Source organism: Strongyloides ratti, assembly GCF_001040885.1.
Source record: "Strongyloides ratti genome assembly S_ratti_ED321, chromosome : 2".
NCBI classification, from domain to species: Eukaryota; Metazoa; Nematoda; class Chromadorea; order Rhabditida; family Strongyloididae; genus Strongyloides; species Strongyloides ratti.
The window spans coordinates 4,144,217-4,162,900 of NC_037308.1; the positions used below are offsets into that span (position 1 = coordinate 4,144,217).

The 18,684-nt window shown below is 22.0% G+C and overlaps 7 protein-coding genes across 7 annotated transcripts; 1 reads left to right on the plus strand and 6 right to left on the minus strand.

Moving 5' to 3' along the window:
- Nucleotides 1–68: 68 nt before the first annotated feature.
- SRAE_2000133150 (Hypothetical protein) lies at nucleotides 69–275 on the minus strand (the record flags this gene model as incomplete). The annotated part of the gene is made up of 1 exon (XM_024652271.1): nucleotides 69–275. The coding sequence occupies one exon, from the start codon at nucleotides 273–275 to the stop codon at nucleotides 69–71; it is 207 nt and encodes a 68-aa protein (XP_024505864.1).
- A 1,526-nt stretch (nucleotides 276–1,801) lies between these two features.
- Nucleotides 1,802–4,066, minus strand: SRAE_2000133200 (Inhibitory POU protein; the record flags this gene model as incomplete). The annotated part of the gene is made up of 5 exons (XM_024652272.1): nucleotides 1,802–2,013; nucleotides 2,071–2,156; nucleotides 2,300–2,538; nucleotides 2,652–3,401; nucleotides 3,962–4,066. 5 exons carry the CDS (start codon nucleotides 4,064–4,066, stop codon nucleotides 1,802–1,804), a joined length of 1,392 nt encoding a protein of 463 aa, XP_024505865.1.
- A 6,616-nt stretch (nucleotides 4,067–10,682) lies between these two features.
- SRAE_2000133300 (Hypothetical protein) lies at nucleotides 10,683–11,162 on the minus strand (the record flags this gene model as incomplete). The annotated part of the gene is made up of 3 exons (XM_024652273.1): nucleotides 10,683–10,688; nucleotides 10,727–10,995; nucleotides 11,042–11,162. The coding sequence occupies 3 exons, from the start codon at nucleotides 11,160–11,162 to the stop codon at nucleotides 10,683–10,685; spliced, it is 396 nt and encodes a 131-aa protein (XP_024505866.1).
- Nucleotides 11,163–12,199: 1,037 nt separating this feature from the next.
- On the plus strand, nucleotides 12,200–13,074 carry SRAE_2000133400 (Short-chain dehydrogenase/reductase SDR family and Glucose/ribitol dehydrogenase family and NAD(P)-binding domain-containing protein; the record flags this gene model as incomplete). The annotated part of the gene is made up of 3 exons (XM_024652275.1): nucleotides 12,200–12,448; nucleotides 12,490–12,849; nucleotides 12,898–13,074. The coding sequence occupies 3 exons, from the start codon at nucleotides 12,200–12,202 to the stop codon at nucleotides 13,072–13,074; spliced, it is 786 nt and encodes a 261-aa protein (XP_024505867.1).
- A 328-nt stretch (nucleotides 13,075–13,402) lies between these two features.
- Nucleotides 13,403–13,678, minus strand: SRAE_2000133500 (Hypothetical protein; the record flags this gene model as incomplete). Its single annotated transcript, XM_024652276.1, has 1 exon — nucleotides 13,403–13,678. The coding sequence occupies one exon, from the start codon at nucleotides 13,676–13,678 to the stop codon at nucleotides 13,403–13,405; it is 276 nt and encodes a 91-aa protein (XP_024505868.1).
- Nucleotides 13,679–14,173: 495 nt separating this feature from the next.
- Nucleotides 14,174–16,033, minus strand: SRAE_2000133600 (Protein disulfide-isomerase A4; the record flags this gene model as incomplete). Its single annotated transcript, XM_024652277.1, has 1 exon — nucleotides 14,174–16,033. One exon carries the CDS (start codon nucleotides 16,031–16,033, stop codon nucleotides 14,174–14,176), a length of 1,860 nt encoding a protein of 619 aa, XP_024505869.1.
- A 676-nt stretch (nucleotides 16,034–16,709) lies between these two features.
- SRAE_2000133700 (Hypothetical protein) lies at nucleotides 16,710–17,065 on the minus strand (the record flags this gene model as incomplete). Its single annotated transcript, XM_024652278.1, has 2 exons — nucleotides 16,710–16,894; nucleotides 16,942–17,065. 2 exons carry the CDS (start codon nucleotides 17,063–17,065, stop codon nucleotides 16,710–16,712), a joined length of 309 nt encoding a protein of 102 aa, XP_024505870.1.
- Between the last annotated feature and the right edge of the window lie 1,619 nt (nucleotides 17,066–18,684).

Below are 18,684 nucleotides of genomic sequence, written 5' to 3' on the forward strand. Positions count from 1 at the left end.
AACTTAATAATTTATTGTTTAGTTTGAATTTCTATTATTGTTAAAAAAAAATAAATTTTAAATAATTATTAATTTTTCCAATTACTAGTAGTACAAAATTCATCTTTACTTGAATCACATGGCTTTGAAAGAAAATTTTGTATAATTATTTTATTTAACTCAACTTGTTTTTTATTAGCCTTATGATATTCTATAATTTCATCAATTTTTTTCATAATATCTTGAGTTATGACAAATTGTGAGGTTGTCGAGGATGTCTTAGTACTTCTTACCATTATAAAACTATAATTAATTATAAAAAATTCTTTTTTTTTTATTTATTATACTTTTATAAAACAAAATAATATTAAAATTTTTTTTCTCTCAATATTTAAAATTTAATATTTAATTTGAATTATACTAATATATTTTTAAAAAGACACTTTTTTTTTCTATTTAAATCAATGATCCGTCAAGATTTATCAAGTTTTTTATTATCATTTATACCATTTTTATTTGCAATAATATTATTAGGAACAGCAACAAGTTTACTAGTATATAATTATCATCTTTCAAATGATATGTTAACAGAAGAAATGAATATGTTGAATAGTAATGAGGAAAAATATATGAAAAATATTTCTGAACACCAGTAATGATGTAATATTATTTTAATTGTAAAATAATATTTGTATATAAATTATGTATTTATTTAAACTTTTTTATTAAAATTATTAAGAAATAAATAATTTAAAGAATAAATAACTTATTAAATTATTATATAACAACCATAAAAAAATTAAACTACACATAACTTTCTAAATATTTATAATAAATTTTATTTTACTCTTACGTAAATTAATCAAATATTTTATATTTTTAAAGTATTACTTAGAATAATTAATATTTATTTAGTTTTGTCTAGAATTTTTTAACTAAATTTTAAAGATTATGATATTATTGTTATTATAATTTTCCGGAAATAATTATCTTTAAAAAAATTAATTGTATATATCAACAAAATTTTTTTATTAAAAGTAAATAAAATTACATTGAATTTTTAAAACATTTTTTTAAACTAAATTATATTTTATTACTGTTATTTATCATTTATTTACTCATAAAAAATAAAATGAAAAATATGTAAAATGTAAATGTTTGAGATAATAATAATAATATTAAAATATTAATTAGTTTAAGATTGGAAAAAAATAAATTTATTCATCAAAAAAAAGTTATTTATTTGAATTTTCCATACCAATATTGTTACTCTCGTTATCCAATAATATATTTTCATTCAAGATTTCTATTTTCAATTACTTTTGATTAACTAAAGTAAAATGGAAATCTTATTAATTATTTTTTTTGCTTATCTTATTAGGTATTTACATGAAATATTAAATTAATTACTATCATAAAACATAATTAACAAAATTAATGGATGCATCAATAATTAATATCCTCAATATAAGAAGGCTAAAAAGAATAACAATGATTCTTAATTTCTAATAATAACAATCTTATAAATAATTTATAGGTAAAATAATATATTACCTTTCAAGAATAAGTGATAAAACAATAAGATATAATAGAAATAAATGAAAAAAAAATTTTTTTTTATTTGATTATCAAAAAAGTACAATGAAAAAAAAAATTATTAATATATATAAAATCTTTTTTTAGTTAATAATGGCATTACAATGATAAGATATTTATAATATAAAAAAAAATATATATATATATAATATTCCAAAATAGTTGAGAGAAAAAAAAAATAATAAAAGATAAAAGATAAAAAAAAGGAAAAAAAAATTATTTTATTTTAATAAAATAAACCCAATGTTGGCAATACCTGATTTTTGCCAGAGTTACCATTGTTATCAGGACTGGTACGATTATTATTATTAGAATTATTATTAGATGAATTACTAGCTGAAACTATAGCTGATGCTGCTGCCGCTGCTGCTGCTGCTGTTTCAATGGAGGAAAGATCAGTGAATGGTGCACATTTCATTACTGTTACTGGATCAAGAACTTAAAAAAGATAAAATTATTATTTTTTTTGTAAAATAAATATTTATAATAACTTACTTGAACCTCCATTTCCGGTTCCATTTACATTAGATGAGGTGTTATGATTGCTATTATTATTATTATTATTATTTCCTGTCTGGTTCCTAAAGAATACAATTCAAGATGAATTCCTAAAATTAGTATCATCCAACAAAATAAACAAACAAAAACTTCTTCAAACATCCCCTATTTTATATTAATTTTATTTTAATAAAAAAAAGAAGTTCCCAAAAATACAATAACTTACCTTTTTTGTTTTTGTCTCTGATTACAAAACCATACTCTAACAACATTCTTTTTTAAATCTAATTTATCAGCAATTGATGCTATCTTATCTCCTGTTGGTCGGGGTTGTTGCCTGAAAAATTCCTCTAAACACCTCTTCTCCGGAGCTGCTATAGATGTTCGTTTCCTTTTTTTTTCACTATTTGGTAAAATTCCTTGAGCATCATTTGCTAAATCTTTATTTTTTATTGCTTCTTCAGCCTTAAAAAAAAAAATAAATAAAAAAGATAAATATTTTTATAAATATAATATAGATAAAAAAAATTTTTTTTATCATTTTTTATTAGTACATATATAATAAATATTTAACTTACCTTCTCTAACCAAGAATGAAGGATAGGTTTTAAAGCTACCATATTATTATGTGATAGAGTAAGAGATTCAAATCGACAAATTGTACTTTGTGATAAACTTCCAACACCAGGCATCTTAAGATGCGCTAATGCTTTACCAACATCAGCTTGTGTTACACCTAACTTTATTCTCCTTTGTTTAAAATGTTCGGCAAATCTTTCTAATTCTCTTGGATCTGTATCCATTTCAGGATTAGGAACATTTAATGGATACCTTGACATTGCTACAGCTGAGGCTGCAGCAGCACTATTTGATAACTGAAGACCACCATTTCCTGGTTGAGTTGAGGCAACAGCAGCTGCAGCAAAATGTGGATTAATACCAGGATATTGAGTAAATTGATGAGGATGTGTCTGATAGGGATGATGCATTGCCATAACTTGTTGTAAACTAGTCATACTGTCAGTTGCTGCTTGACCCATCATCATTGAACCATCCATTAACATTGTTGAGGATGACATTAATGAACTATTATTAATACTAGAATCAAAATCTCCCCCCATACCATTCATTGAGGAGTGTTGTCCACCATTAGAAGTACTTGATGTTGGTGCTGTGGTAGCAGAATGATAATTACCAAATGAGAACATATCACCAGGACGTAACATTCCTGTTGCATTGACATTCTTCATATCCATTTCAACTAATGCTGCCTGAGCTGCACGTGCATGAAGGAATGTATCATCGAAAGTTGAGAATATTGAATTTGTCTAAAATAAATAAAAAAAAATATATATTGTCGTGATAATGAAATGAGTAAGAGAAATTGGAATTATTGATAGAAATTTATATTTTTATATATTTATATATATATATTCATAAAATATTAAAAAAACAACATTAAACGGTATGATAACTTTTAGAATACATTAACTTTGGTATATAAAGAATAACAGAAATAGATATACTAGTACCTTCTAAAATATTCATGTATATACTTTATCAAATTTTATAATTAAAAATTAGTACATGTAGCTTGTTAGTTTTATCTATAGTAAACCTTTTTTTTTTGCTTTCAATTATTATATGTTTTTTTTTTAAAAAAAGAAAAATGTATACCATTATAGATTTTATGATTTTAATGATAAAAATAAAAAAAAATTAAAAATGTACTTAATATAATTATTAATATTTTGATAATTAAAATCTAAATAAAATTATATTTAAGATATCCCCTGTTTGTTTTAAATAATGATAAACTAATATTTAATGAGTATATATAATACCATACATATTATGATAAAGTATCAATAAGAAAAATGAAACTTACAGGTTGCATGATATTACGATAACTATTTGTTGTATTGTAACGATCTGAGGTTGACGTTGTTGCTAAAGCTGGATAAAGACGTTGTGGAGATTGCATAACGGCCATGAAAGGCAAATTAAAATTTATTGTATCTTTTTAATTGTTTTTTTTTGTTTTGTAATTATATTTCTATATTAATTATTAGAAAATATTTTATTAAAAATATTCTATATTTATTAAATAGATATGATTTTTTTTTTTGTAATAAGTAATAGTTTTATATTAAAATATTGTTATAGTTATTAAAAAAATTTAAAAGTAAATTATCTAAAAATAAAAGATTTAAATATTAATTAGTAATAATAATAATATTATAAGAAAATTTTGCAAAAGATAATAAATATATCTTAACAAGTTTAAATATAATCGAATTTTTTTTTTTCAAGAAATGTCATCAATTAATAGTATATTGTATATATAAACATTTTAAATTCTTACTGATAGGAGAATAAAAAAAAAATTTAATTAAAGAATGAACTAAAATGTATATTTGTTTCTTATGAATCATTAACGTTGTAATATTTAATAAAACAATAAAAAAATGAATAATTAAAGATTAAAAAAAAAAAAAGAATATGGTTAGATATTATATATATATATATAAATTTTTTTTTTAATAAAAGTTAAAAAATACTTAGATAAAAGGGAAAACAATTTAATAATATTTAAGAATACATCTGTTACCATGCTTTAATTTTTACATGCTATTAACTAGTACTAGAAGGTTGAAGATACATATACAAAAAAAAAATTTTTAAATTTATAAAATACTTATATTATTTTCCTCATAATATATATATATATATACCATAATATAAATATATTAATATATATATATATAATTTTAAAAATAAACTTTTATAAATTTTTTCTTTCGCGCGGTTCGCTAATATATAATATAATATTTTATTAAATGATTATATACTTTTATAAATTTCTAAAACAAGGCGGTGGTGAGATGATATATTCATACATATATATATATATATATAGAGTTTTATAACTTATAAAATAAAAAGGGAGTATATCATTCTCTTTTTTCATTGGGACAAGTTTTTATGTTGGGCTGTATTACAGTATCCTTTCTTCTATCTATATATTTATTTATCTTTAGATATATACAACATCCTCTATATAAATATATATATATAGTTTGAAGTTTTGAAGATTTAAAGAAGGAGGAGATTGTGGTAGATTTTTTTATTTTCAATAGCGTGAGATTCTTTTAAAATTAACCAACAATAAGAAGGCACATCTTAACGTTTTTGTATATAACTTGAAAGTATGATGCCTATTTTAAAAATGTATTGTTACATATATATTAACAACAAAAAAAAAAAAAAGAAAGTCAAATGGTTGAATGGAGGTAAACAAATAAAGTAGAAGTACTAATGATAGGAAAATATATATATATAAATATATTTTAAATAAAATCTTCAATTGATAAGAAATTTTTGTTCATTATTACAATCATAATTAATTCACCTTAAAAAAAAATTTTTTTTTTTTTTTTTGTTTTATGAATTTCTTCAAATTTATATATTGTATAGGAAATATACATATATATTTATTAACAACCTTGTTTTATCTTATTAACTATTCAAACAAAGCTCACACTATATATGTACATGTTGGTGAAGATTTAAAGGAGGAAAATAATATATATGAAATCTTATGAAAAATTTATAGACAAGATTTTAGAGTAATGAGAAAAAGTTTTGATAAGAATATATATATATATATAATATATCTGTGCCTGTATATTTATATATATATAAATTAAATCTTACCATACTTTTAGAGAGTTGGTAAATCTTTTTAATATTAGTATAAGAAATTCTAAGAAAGGCGTACCATATTTATATGAACATATTTTAAATAATAATAATTAAAAACGGAAGTTACTTTAACTATATTATAAAGAAAAAGATTAATTAATAATATTAAGGAAGGGTTTATTAAATCTCATAAAATAATAAAAAGGAATATCAATAATTTAGTAGGTAAAACTTTATTAATATACTGTTAGTATGTGTAAAATTGCATAAATAGTGGGATTTTTAATTTAAAATTGTGATAAAATATGTATTTTGGTATTTATAAAAGAATTTTTGAATTATCAATAAACTTTCTTTACATTATTTTATTCTCATCTTTCATATTTTCTTGTTTAGATTTTGTATAATTTACAAATATTTAAATGATAATTATAATAAAATATGTATTAAAATATAATAAAAAAAAATGTAAGAAAATAAAATAAAATTAAAAATAATAAAGATGATATTAATAAAATAAATATTTTTTTTTTACAATCATCAACATGATTTCTTTATTTTTATATAATTTTCATTATTTTTACCTTCATTGTAAATTGAAAATTTATAACTTTTTTGGATACATGTTTAATAATATCATTTTATCAAACTTTTATGTAAATGAATTGTAATAAGTTAATGAAAGAAACAATCTAATAATGGTAAATAAATTACTATTTTATCAAATATCAAGAATATATATTTTTATGGTGCAGAGTTATATCAGAAAAATTGATATATATATTTATATCTGTTTCAATCTTCACTATCGTTCATTTTTTTATATATATTATTACATAAAATATTTCTATAATATTTTTTTTTTTCATTCATCTCTTCTTCTTTTACATAATACATATCAAGCATACATTGAAGTTCCCTGATAATGAAGAAAATGAATGTGTTGATAAAGAAGAAGAAGAAGAAGAAGAAGGATGAAGAAGAATATAGGGACTTGAAAAAAAATATTTTTATCATTCCACAAGACATGCATATATATATATATATATCTAATATATCTAACATATATATATATAACCATTTATTTATAAAATAGTAAGGATATATTAGCTTATAGCCTTTTTCCTTCAAAATGTTAAAATGTGATAAATTATTTATGATCAAAGCACCATTCACCATATAAATATATTGGAAAGAAGAAACCAAGAAATGAAGAAAAGTAAAAATGTCGTTCTATGTACCATCTGATGCATTTCATTCTCATTATGTATATATAAAGAGAAGAGGACACACCATATATCTACAATAATAAAAAGAAACATATTATATATCCATATATTTAAAGTTAATAGGATATTGACAAGATATGTGAAGAAAGTCAACAAAAAAAAAAAAAAAAGGATTTTTAAATTTTATCAATATTTAAAATATATATATAAAGATCTGTCTTCTTCTCTTTTTTTTTTAAATTATTATATAAATATGTATGTATATCAATCTCTTCTCTCCTCCTTCTTCAACTTTTTTTTTTTTTTTTTTTTCTTCTCTTAATACTATATTTATGGATAATAAAAAGGGATAGAAGAATAAATTACATAAATTTATAATTTCTATTACCTATTTAATTTTTATCAGTTACATTGTTATATACCTAATTATATATTAGTACATAAAAGCAAAAAAAAAAAAAAAGAAAAAAAATATAATGATAAAAGATATTAAAAATGAAGTGTTACGTAAAAGAATATTTAAAATATTATAAACAAAATAAAAACAATTTTGGTATAATTTATCATTTTTAAATGATATATAGTTAAAAATAATAAAAATAAATATTTTATTAAAGGAGTACATAAATAAATATATATATATATATATTCAAAAGTATATAGAGTATAAATTTTTAACAAAAATTATCCTTTAATTTTTTATTATTCATAGGATGGAGTATATACCATATAAAAGGAGGTTCTTTTTGATAAAATTGTTTCATTTTTACTTTTTCTATTACTATCATTTAAATGTTATTTCTTTTTAACAATTATATTATTAATATTTTTCTATATATATATATATATATATATATCAATATTTGCTTCATCAAATTTTTATCAAAAATAAAAATTGAATTTTTTGGAGAGATATTGATATAATATATGACTTTTAAAAACTTCTTCAACCATATCTACTTTGTTAATAAAACCTATTGACAAATTGTTTTGGGTTTTAATTGTTACTTAACAATAACTCAATTGTTTGTAGTATTAAAAATTTTCCCATATATATATATATATATATATAATCAAAATATTCAATAGAAGATTATATTGGCATTGTATCATCATAACTGATATAAATAAGAGAAAATAAAAAAGAAGTATAATTCTAAAAACACATGTGTTTTATTATCACACATGTAAACTTTTTAATCATTTACTATTACTACTTAGTTCTTTTCACCTTTAGTATCTTAAAACTATATAAAATCATGTAATATTGTGCCATTTTGACTATATATAAACTGTCAGCTGGTAAATATATATTTATCTATAAAGAAAAAAAAAAAAGTTATCTGTAAATGAAAAGGGAAACATATAAACATATTGATAATATATGTATGGTAACTGTCGACAGCCGTCTCAAGAAACGTGTGAATTATGGTAATGGATAATGTAAAAGTAAAACATACAATTTTACCATATATTTTATTAATATTATCATCATTTCTCTCTCATTTTTCATAATATATATAATGATAAAAAGAAAAGGGGGATAATATTAAAATTTTAAAAAAGAAATACCATAATCTTTTTTTTTTTTATATATATCTTTATATTGATAATTTCTATTTAAAAATGTATATGGTATAAGATGATATATCATTTTTATGAAGGAGAAACAAAGCAATCTTAAAAATTTTTCATTAATTTGACCCTTCCATTTTCATAAATAATTAATCAAAAATCCACATATACGTCATCTTTTATTATTGTTTAAAATTTATACATATAAAAATAGACAGGGGTTAATATCACATTAGCTTTTTATAACAACTACAACTATATTATTTTGAAATATGAAAATAAATGTAATATTGATATGGATAATTTTAAAGAAATATAAATAGTTAAATTATTTTACTAACAATTTTTATGACTTTTTATTTTCTATTCTTTGTTTTAAAAATATATATTTAACTTTCATGACAAATACTAATCATCTTACCCTTTTCCTAATTGCTTTTTATCCAATAAATCTTTTATTATTATCCATTTATAGATGTTGTAATAAAATGAAAACGACTATTTAACATATATTTGATAGATGAAAGAGCAAAAAAAAAAAAAAATGTATTATAGTTACTGTCACGGAATTTGCTCTTTTTAAAGTTTACCGACAGGAAATAAAATATGATGATTATGGTAGGAAGAATAATGATGATAGAGATATTAAAAAGAACAATTAAAATTATTTAAATATATATAACCATATGAAAAAAGAAAAAGAACACAAAAAAGATAAATGATTTATATAGTAGTATCGTGTAATATTACGTGATACCTTAATATTTGTTATTTGCTTATTTCTTAAACAAATTAAATAGTTTTCATATTTATTACAATATAATAATAAAATATAAAAGATAACAAAAGTAAATAAAATTTTAATTAAAAATAAATAAAAATTAAAATATTGATAATTAAAGGTGAAATACAAGATAATCTTATAATTATATTACACAATAATAATATGTTAAATCTCTTTTTTATCTTCTTTTCTATTATCTATTGTTTTTATATATTTCAGGTGGAAAATAAATTAATAAACTTTTTATTTCATAATCTGTCAATTACCATATTTCTAACACATTCATGACAGATGTATATATATATATGATTTCAATTAACTTTTTACAATCTTTCTTATAATTTTTCTATATATACAAAGTAATATCATAAATAATATGTCCAGGTAGACAAAAGAATATTCTTTGGAGCGTTAAGCTTTTAATCAAATTGCTTTTTTGTTTCTATTTTATATATGGAGTAAATAATGATGCCATTATAATTATTATAGATATAACTCTTTCTCTCTCTATAAATATAATAGATCATAATTAATATATATTGTTGATGAAGATGGTCAAGAACAATTAATGGAGTTTGTTGGCTCGCGCAACAATAACTTTCTTTTTTCTAAAGATATAGGAAGATAGATGAATTTTAACAAACCACTACCATCATCTTCATGACAGGTGGTGGTGTTTTTGACTTTTTATGAAGATCAAAAGACTAACCGATGATGTTAAATTTACCAAGAACACATATTTTCTTGATGGATTGAAAAATAAAAGACATCATATGTTCATGTAACATAAGTTATTAGGGATGATAATAACAACAAAAAAAAAAAAATAAAAAGATTTTTATTTTTTATTACATAAATTATTAACAGATATTACAGTAATCTCTCTAAAATTTATACAGAAACATTTTCATATTTGTAATTTCTCACATAAAGAATAGCATATTAAAATAATATTCTTTCCATTATGATAATTAATTACAAAGATATTCCTTATATTTTTATAATAACTAAAAGAAAAAAAATTAATAACTTATTCTCTCAAGGAAAATAAATTGATAAATAAAATAATTACAAGAATTTTATTGATAATGTACAAAATTAATTTATCACAAAAAGAAAAATTATTTACAATAATAACATATAATTAAATATTAAACTTTCTTTTTTTGATATCATCTTTACTTTGATACCTCCACCAATTAATTAATTCCTGATATGTATTTCTTGAAACATCAAAAAATTCTTTTTCATCTTTTACTAAACTTTTTGTCATCGGTTCACTAGAACATTGAGCAACTTTTAATAATCCTTCTAATCTATTTCTATAAAGAAAATGAAGATGATTTAAAATTCTTCTTGCCTCATCATCATCAGTGATTCTGGCAAAACTTTTCCCAATTGAATAATAATATCTATGTATATCATTAATAGGAACTATATTAGCATCTGCTTTAATTGTCTCCAAAGCTTCTGGTTTAAAATATTCTGGTAGGTATATTGTTGCATACCTTGATAATGACACAGCTGACCACAATGGAATATTTACCTCGAATCCTTTAGCCTTCTCTACTTCATCATCACCCACAACTGGTGGTGCCTGAATATCTTGACCAAGAATTTTAAAAACATCTATAATTAAAAAATATCTTTGATATTTAAACTTTTTTTTTAATACCTCTACTTGCATTATAAATAGCTTTAGATTCAAATAATGATGCTTCAGCAAGGCAAACCTCTAAATCAAAATATTCTGGTGGTACTATTTCATGGTTAGATTTTCCTTTTGATGAACTCATTGTTATCTCTAGCTGACTATATACTTTTTAACTGTTTAAAAAAAAGTTTAAGTAATTAATATATACAACAAAAAAAAAAATTTGTAAAAAATTATAAATGCCGGACCACGGTTTTGTTATATTGGCGGTATACTATTTTGGAAAAATGCATATTTTATGAAAATAAAATATTTACCTAACTTTTTTTTACTAATTGTCTTGGAGATTTTTATAATTTTGAATAAATAAATTTATAGTTTAAAAATATATTGAAACTTTACTAAAACATAGAAAAATATTTTAAAGTGATAGGTATTTTTGAAACATAAAAGAAATACTTTACAAGAAACATTACTAAACTTTTTCCTTTGATTTTTCAAAAATTTAAACAAATAACAACATTAACCATAGCAGTTAAAATTTAAGAAAATATTTGATAAAATAGCACTTTATATTGATAAGAAAAGTGAATATTTTATTTCAAAAAGAAAACTTACAACTTTTATAGAGAAAAAAACCTATTTAGAAAAGTGCTTTTAGATTCATGAAAAGATATACTTTTTAAACATTCATTAGAATGATAATTTAAAAAAAGTTTTATAACTCATTTTTAAGTGTGATAATAATTGGTATGATGGTAGGAAGAATCAGTAAATCTCTATTTCAATAATTTATTCTATTTAAATTAACATAAAAATTTATATTTTAAAAGTTAACTTTTATATCTTTTTTTATATAAAAATTTTCATGTTTTCAGAGTGAATATTTTTTTAAAAATAAAAGAAATGGGCATCTAATTAATTTTAGAAATTGACCAAAATTGTATAACCTTCAAAAATTCATGAAGAAAGACTATAAACTACTTTTTTATTCTAAATGTTGTAGAATATTATAAAGGTAAACTACAAACTATCTATAATAATTTGATATGTTGACTATTTAATTGATAAATACTATCATTAAATCAATATCAAAATAGTTAAAAATATTTTTAGTATAATAAAAGAACTAATAGTTTAATATACTATTTTATTCAATTATTTAAAAAATTTAATATTATGTCTTCACCTGTAAAATGTCATCGTTTTGAAAATAAAGTAGCTATTGTAACAGCAGCTACAAAAGGAATTGGATTAGCTATTGCTGAAAGATTGGGTCTTGAAGGTTGTAGTATTGTTATTAGCAGTAGAAATGAAAAAAATGTCAAAGAAGCTATAGATTATTTAAAAGGAAAAGGTGTAAAAAATGTTGAAGGTACCGTTTGCCATGTAGCAAAAGATGAAGACAGAAAAAAACTTGTCAATTTTGTATGTTTCTTTGTTATTTCTATTGTTTCATTTTTTTTTAGGCATTAGAAAAATTTGGAAAAATAGATATTCTTATTAATAATCATGGAATAAATCCCGTCTTTGGAGATATACTTTCTGTAACAGAAGACGTTTGGGATAAACTTTTTGAGACAAATGTTAAAGCAGGATTTATGCTAACTAAACTTGTCGTACCACATATGTTGAAAAATGGTGGTGGAAATGTTATCTTTAATGCTTCTTATGGTGCATATAGACAAGGAAATGGTATTGCTGCATACACAGTAACAAAAACTACATTACTTGGTTTGACGAAAGCTCTTAGTAATGAATTGTCTCCACAAGGAATTAGAGTTAATGCTATTGCTCCAGGAGTTATTAAAACTAAAATGAGTAAAGCTGTAAGTTTATTAATAAATATTAATTTATAAAAATAACTTTATTTTTAGATGTGGGATGGAGATAATGGGGAAAAAGATTTAGTTAATGCTCTTGAAACTCCAATGGGAAGATTAGGAACACCAGAAGAGTGTAGTGGTGCTGTAGCTTATCTTGTATCAGATGACGCTTCATATGTTACTGGAGAAACTATTGTCATTGCAGGTGGTATTCATGCTAGATTGTAATTTATAAATTGAACAATTTGAAGTTTTTATACATTTATATTAAAAATTATAATTTGAAATAACAAATACTGTAGCAATTATAGATATTATATATTAATAAAAAAATGTATACAAGATAATTAATAATATTGTCAATATCATGTTAAAAAAAATGTATTCTATTTATAGATTTTTTTTTATTTAAAAATACAAAAGTTATAAAAAAACAAATTTGTATTTATAGCTTAAAATGATTGTCCTATTAGAATTAACATTACAAATTAATTATTAATATATTTTATATTAGATATGTTTGTTTTGGTTAAAAATAAATGTTGGTGTAAAGTGATTAGGATATTGTACAGCAACCTTTACTTGATTTTTTTTTTCTCAATTCACTATCAGATAAAGGATTTCCAATTAATCTCGGTGCAGGTGGAACTGCTTCACTAGACTTTCCTTGATGAACTCTTTCATTTAATGGTGGTGGTGGTGGAGGTGGATTTCCTTCTGCTCCTTGAGGCGGTGGTGGTGGTGGTGGAACTGGTGATAATTGTCCAGGTGGTGGTGGCGGTGGAGGGACTCCACTATTTGGATCATCAATACATTCATAATTTTCAGCCATTGATAATTTTAATTAATGTAAATATCTTTTATTTTATTTTGTTTAATTTTTTTTATAAATTTATTTGATTTTTTAATTTGTTTCTTACTATTATGCAAAAATTTATAAAATATACATAATTTAATTGGGATGTCTCTAAAATTTTCTTAACAATTGTATAGTAAAGTTTGTATTAAAAAAAATATTGAAGTGGGTTACTCACTTTAGAACTATAAAAAAATTGGAATGATACTATAATCAAATGACGTATTATATTTTAACTTAAATATCAATGTCCATTTGAAAAAAAAAAATTAGACCAAAAATGAAAAATGTATAAAAAATATAAACATGTCAACTTTTTTTATTTAAATTTAAAAGCTATTTTTATGAGTGCCTTGGGAACGCAAAGCTATTTATATTTGTTTTCTAAATTATTAATGTAAACAGAATAAATTATTTTTAATGAATAGCTTGGTAATGATATCATATATTAAATGTACTTGTAGATTAGCTTTATAATTCCTCTTTCTTATCTGTTTTCGTTTTATCTTCCTTTTCAACTTCCTCAGTCTTATCTGTGTAACTCTTAACAGCATGTTTTTTCATAAATTTCTCCAAATCATCAAGATCTCTATTTCCAGTATATTTTATTGGTTTAGATTTCATGCCTGATGGAGCAAAGTAAATTGTTGGGAAGCCTTCTACTTTGTAACCACTTGGTGGATCATTTGCTGTAGCGTCCATTTTAGCAATAACAATATTAGGTTGTTCTTTTTTAAGTTTCTCAGCAAGTTTATTGTATTCTGGTTCGAAACTCTTACAATGTCCACACCATGGAGCATAAAACTCAACCAAAACATCTTTTGTTTCATCATCAACAATTGATGAAAAGGTAGATCCAACAAGAACTTTAACAGGTCCCTTTTGATGTTTTGGTGGTGGTGAACTTTTAATAAATGCCTTAACCTTGCCACTATTGATATCTTTCATAAATTGTTCAAGATTCTCGTCTAATTCCCCATCATATTTTTCTGGATCCATTGGATATTTTTTACCATCAAAACCAAAAACAATAACATTGTGTTCCAAACCAGAATCTCCTAGACCAACATTAGCCAATTCATCAGAAAACTCTTCTTCGTCACCAACGGCAAAAGTATATTTTGAATCTTTGTAATTCTTTGCTACTTCAACAACCTTATTTCTCCAATAGTTGGTTCCTTCACGATATTCTGGACTAAAATCAACATTATAATATACGACACAAAGAGGTAATTTAGAATATCTGAAAGCAGCATTTTCTTGTGTTATCTGTCCAACCATTGGAGCAATGTTATCCTTTAAGAAAGCTAACAAATCTTCAGCAGTAGAAGCATCTTTATTGTATTTCTTTTGTTTCTCTTCATATTTAGTCCAAAATACATCAGGATAAAATATTATTACATCACCTGGTTGAGCTTTAAATGCTTTTATAACATCTGGATCTGTTGTGAAACCCATACCAGGAAGTTCTTCTCTAACTTTTTCTGAAGCTTCAAAGAATGCATTGTACTGAGGGCCATCTTCATTTGCAAAGAATCCAATAATTGTAACATCAGTTTTTTTCATAATTCTTTTAGCCTCCATAACAGAATTAAGTTTTTTGGCAGCTGGTTCAGCTTGTTTAAGCATATATTCCATAATACCAATAGAATCTCTTGGCCCATTGTAATCATATCTCTTTCCATTTCTAAGGACTTTCATTGTTGGATAACCTTTAACACCAAACTGATCTGCTAACTTCTTTTCAACGGTAGCATCAACTTTAGCAATAACAATATTTTCATCTTTAAGAGCACTGGCAGCTTTTTCAAGTTCTGGAGCTAATTGCTTACAATGTCCACACCATGGAGCATAAAATTCAACTAACATAAGAGGCTTATCAGATACAAATTCATCAAACGTTTCAGATGTCAAAGCAACAACTTCATTGCTTGGTGGTTTATAATTTGGATCAGTGACCTCCTCAGCCCAATCAACAATACTTGCAACATCTCTTGCTCCATTATAATCCAAGACTTCTCCATTTTTAAACAATTTTATTGTTGGGTAACCTTGAACATTATATTTTTCACCTAAAGCTTTTTCAATTGTTGCATCAACCTTGGCTAATGGAAATTTAATATGTCTGGAAGCTGTAGCATAATCTGGAGCGAGTTTCTTACAATGTCCACACCATGGTGCATAAAATTTAACCATAACAATTGGATTTTCTTCTAAAAAATCATCGAAATTTGCTTCTGTTAAAATATAAACATTGTCATCTGTATCAACATCCACAGCATATCCTGAATATAATATTGATAGAAGTATCAAACATTTCAATATTTTCATTTTTCTTTAAAATATATTTATAATTATAAGATAATTAAAAAGGAAATTATAACTAATATGACAAAGTGAATAGGTAAAATAAAACAATGAAAGTTTTAATGATTGCTTTATTAATCACAACCTTTTTTATTTCAAAGTGGCCACGTAGCCATATAGTTAATGATATATATAGTGTTAGTAAATAAAATACATCAATGCAAAGTAATATATAAATATGTACAGTGGATGAAAATGTAAAAAGAATCTGCCTTCATTTTAAATAAATATAAGAAAAAGAGTTATAATATTTGTACAAATATACTGCGCAAGATACTTTGATTATAGTATATTTCAATGAGGATATATATGAAGTGAAAAGCAGAGATTTATTAGGTCAAATAGTAAAATTAAACACTAATTGTTTATCTTAGGATACTTTAGGTGATATGAAATAGATTAATACCAATTAAGTTTTTAGAAGGATTTTTATTTCAAATTAAAAAAAAAGTTAATATAAAATAGTTGTCAATAGTAAAAAACAATCAATTAATGACTGAAAATATTTTTATCTTATACAATGCATATTAACTTACTTCAACATATTAATTTATAATTTAAGGAAATGTACTACAATATTTACATAAAGATAACTTTTTTATGGGATTCATTTTACCAACAATAGTTTTTTTTTTTTGAATTAAAAATTGCTACTGTTTTCATTTATACCAACCATAATATTATTAACTTCACGTAAAATTGTATCCATTGCTTGCTTTTGAGATATTAATTTTTGAGAAAGCATCCGTTTAGCAAGGACGGCATCTTCTATATTTTTAACTAATTTTTCAGAAGATTCTTTAATAATTTGTTGGCAAACATAATCTTTAAATTTATACATAATAAAAATGTTTAGAAATAAAAAAACTTACCTTCATATTCTTTTTCAAGTTGAGCAGTAATATTAATTTTCTTTGATTTTATTTCTTCAAGTTTTTTTTGCGTTTGTTTGGCTTCCTCCAACAAATCTTCCATATCTTTGCATATTTTTTCCATTTTTTATAACTTTGATTAGTGAGATGAGAAAAGTATTTATGTAGAAATAAAAATGGGAGATAATTTTAGCATTTAATGAAGAACGATATTCCAACAGATAAAAGGAGGGAAAATAAATGTTTATAAATTGTACTTTTCTAATTAAAGAATTTAATATTATTTTAGTGAAGAATATCTCTATTTTAAAAGATGATTCATTATATATATAAAAAAAATTTATATTAAAATTTTATTTATTAATTTGAAATAATCTATTTTTTCAACTACAATATGGTATTAATGTTTTACAAGGTGTTTTAAATAGAATATATATGCCAATTTTTTTTTTCAAAATTTCAAATTCTTTTTAGGAAAAAGTTTTGTAAATAACTTTTAACACCAATAAACATAAACTATAACATTGATAAAAAAAAAGGATTAACAATAATTTTAAAATTGAGTATTTTAAAATCAAAATGTGAAAAAATTGTTTGTAGCTTTAAGTATAAAAATAGGAAAAAAAAGTAAAGAAGATTTTATATGAATAAAGTAACAAACAATTGATATCAAATTAAACAACATGAAAAAAATTACACTTCAAGAATAGTTTTTTAATTTTTCACTTTTATTATATAAAAAATTGTCAGCTGAGTCTACATTGACAATTATTGAAGGGATGAAATTTTTATATAGAATAAAAGTTTTTTTAATAAATTTATCAAAATTTATTTTAGAAGAGGATTTTTTTAAATTAAAAAAAAATTAAACAGGATGTTAAAAAAGATGAATTATGTAATAATTAATAAATATATATTTCCCTTTATTTAATTCAGTTTAATATCAATTTTAAAAATATTAATAGAATAAACTAAATAAACAGATGTTATTTAACAATTGTTTTCTATTGTACGATAAGATTATTATTATTGTATTCATGAAAAAGAAAATATACTTTTTTAAAAAACTTGTACACTTCATATTAATTTATAATAATTATATATTTTTATTTATCAAAGAAAAATGAATACTATTGAAAATATTTAACTAATTTATTTTGCTATTGATAATATATTAGTATATTTAATTTTTTTTATTGCTAAATAATGAAGTTCATAAAGCATATGGTGAATATAATTTATTATATAATATTTATTTTTAATCATTAAAATATAACTCTTGTTCTTTCAATAATTTTTATCATAAAATTAACATCATTTTCTTTTTATTTTAAAACGCCATAAGATATAAATAAATTTATTTATCAATAGTGATTAATATGTTTAGAAAATATATATTTTTATTTCTTTTCTCAAGTCGATATCAATATCTAAAAGATTCTTTGTCATATAAAAATAAAATACATAAGAATATGATAGAGAAATATTAACAGATTTTAAAAGAGGTGATCTCTTGATGTTAAGCAGATTGATATAAATTATATTTATATATCAGGATAAGCTCTTTGTTATCAATAGTAGATATTTATAAGTAATAACATAAAATTGTGCCAAACGACTTCTGTGGGTGGAGAATAATGGATTACTTTACACTACAATATCTTTTAATATGTTTTTACTTTGTCAAAGATAAATATATAACTAACTCCTACGAGATAACATTAAAGATAAAAGTTATTTAAA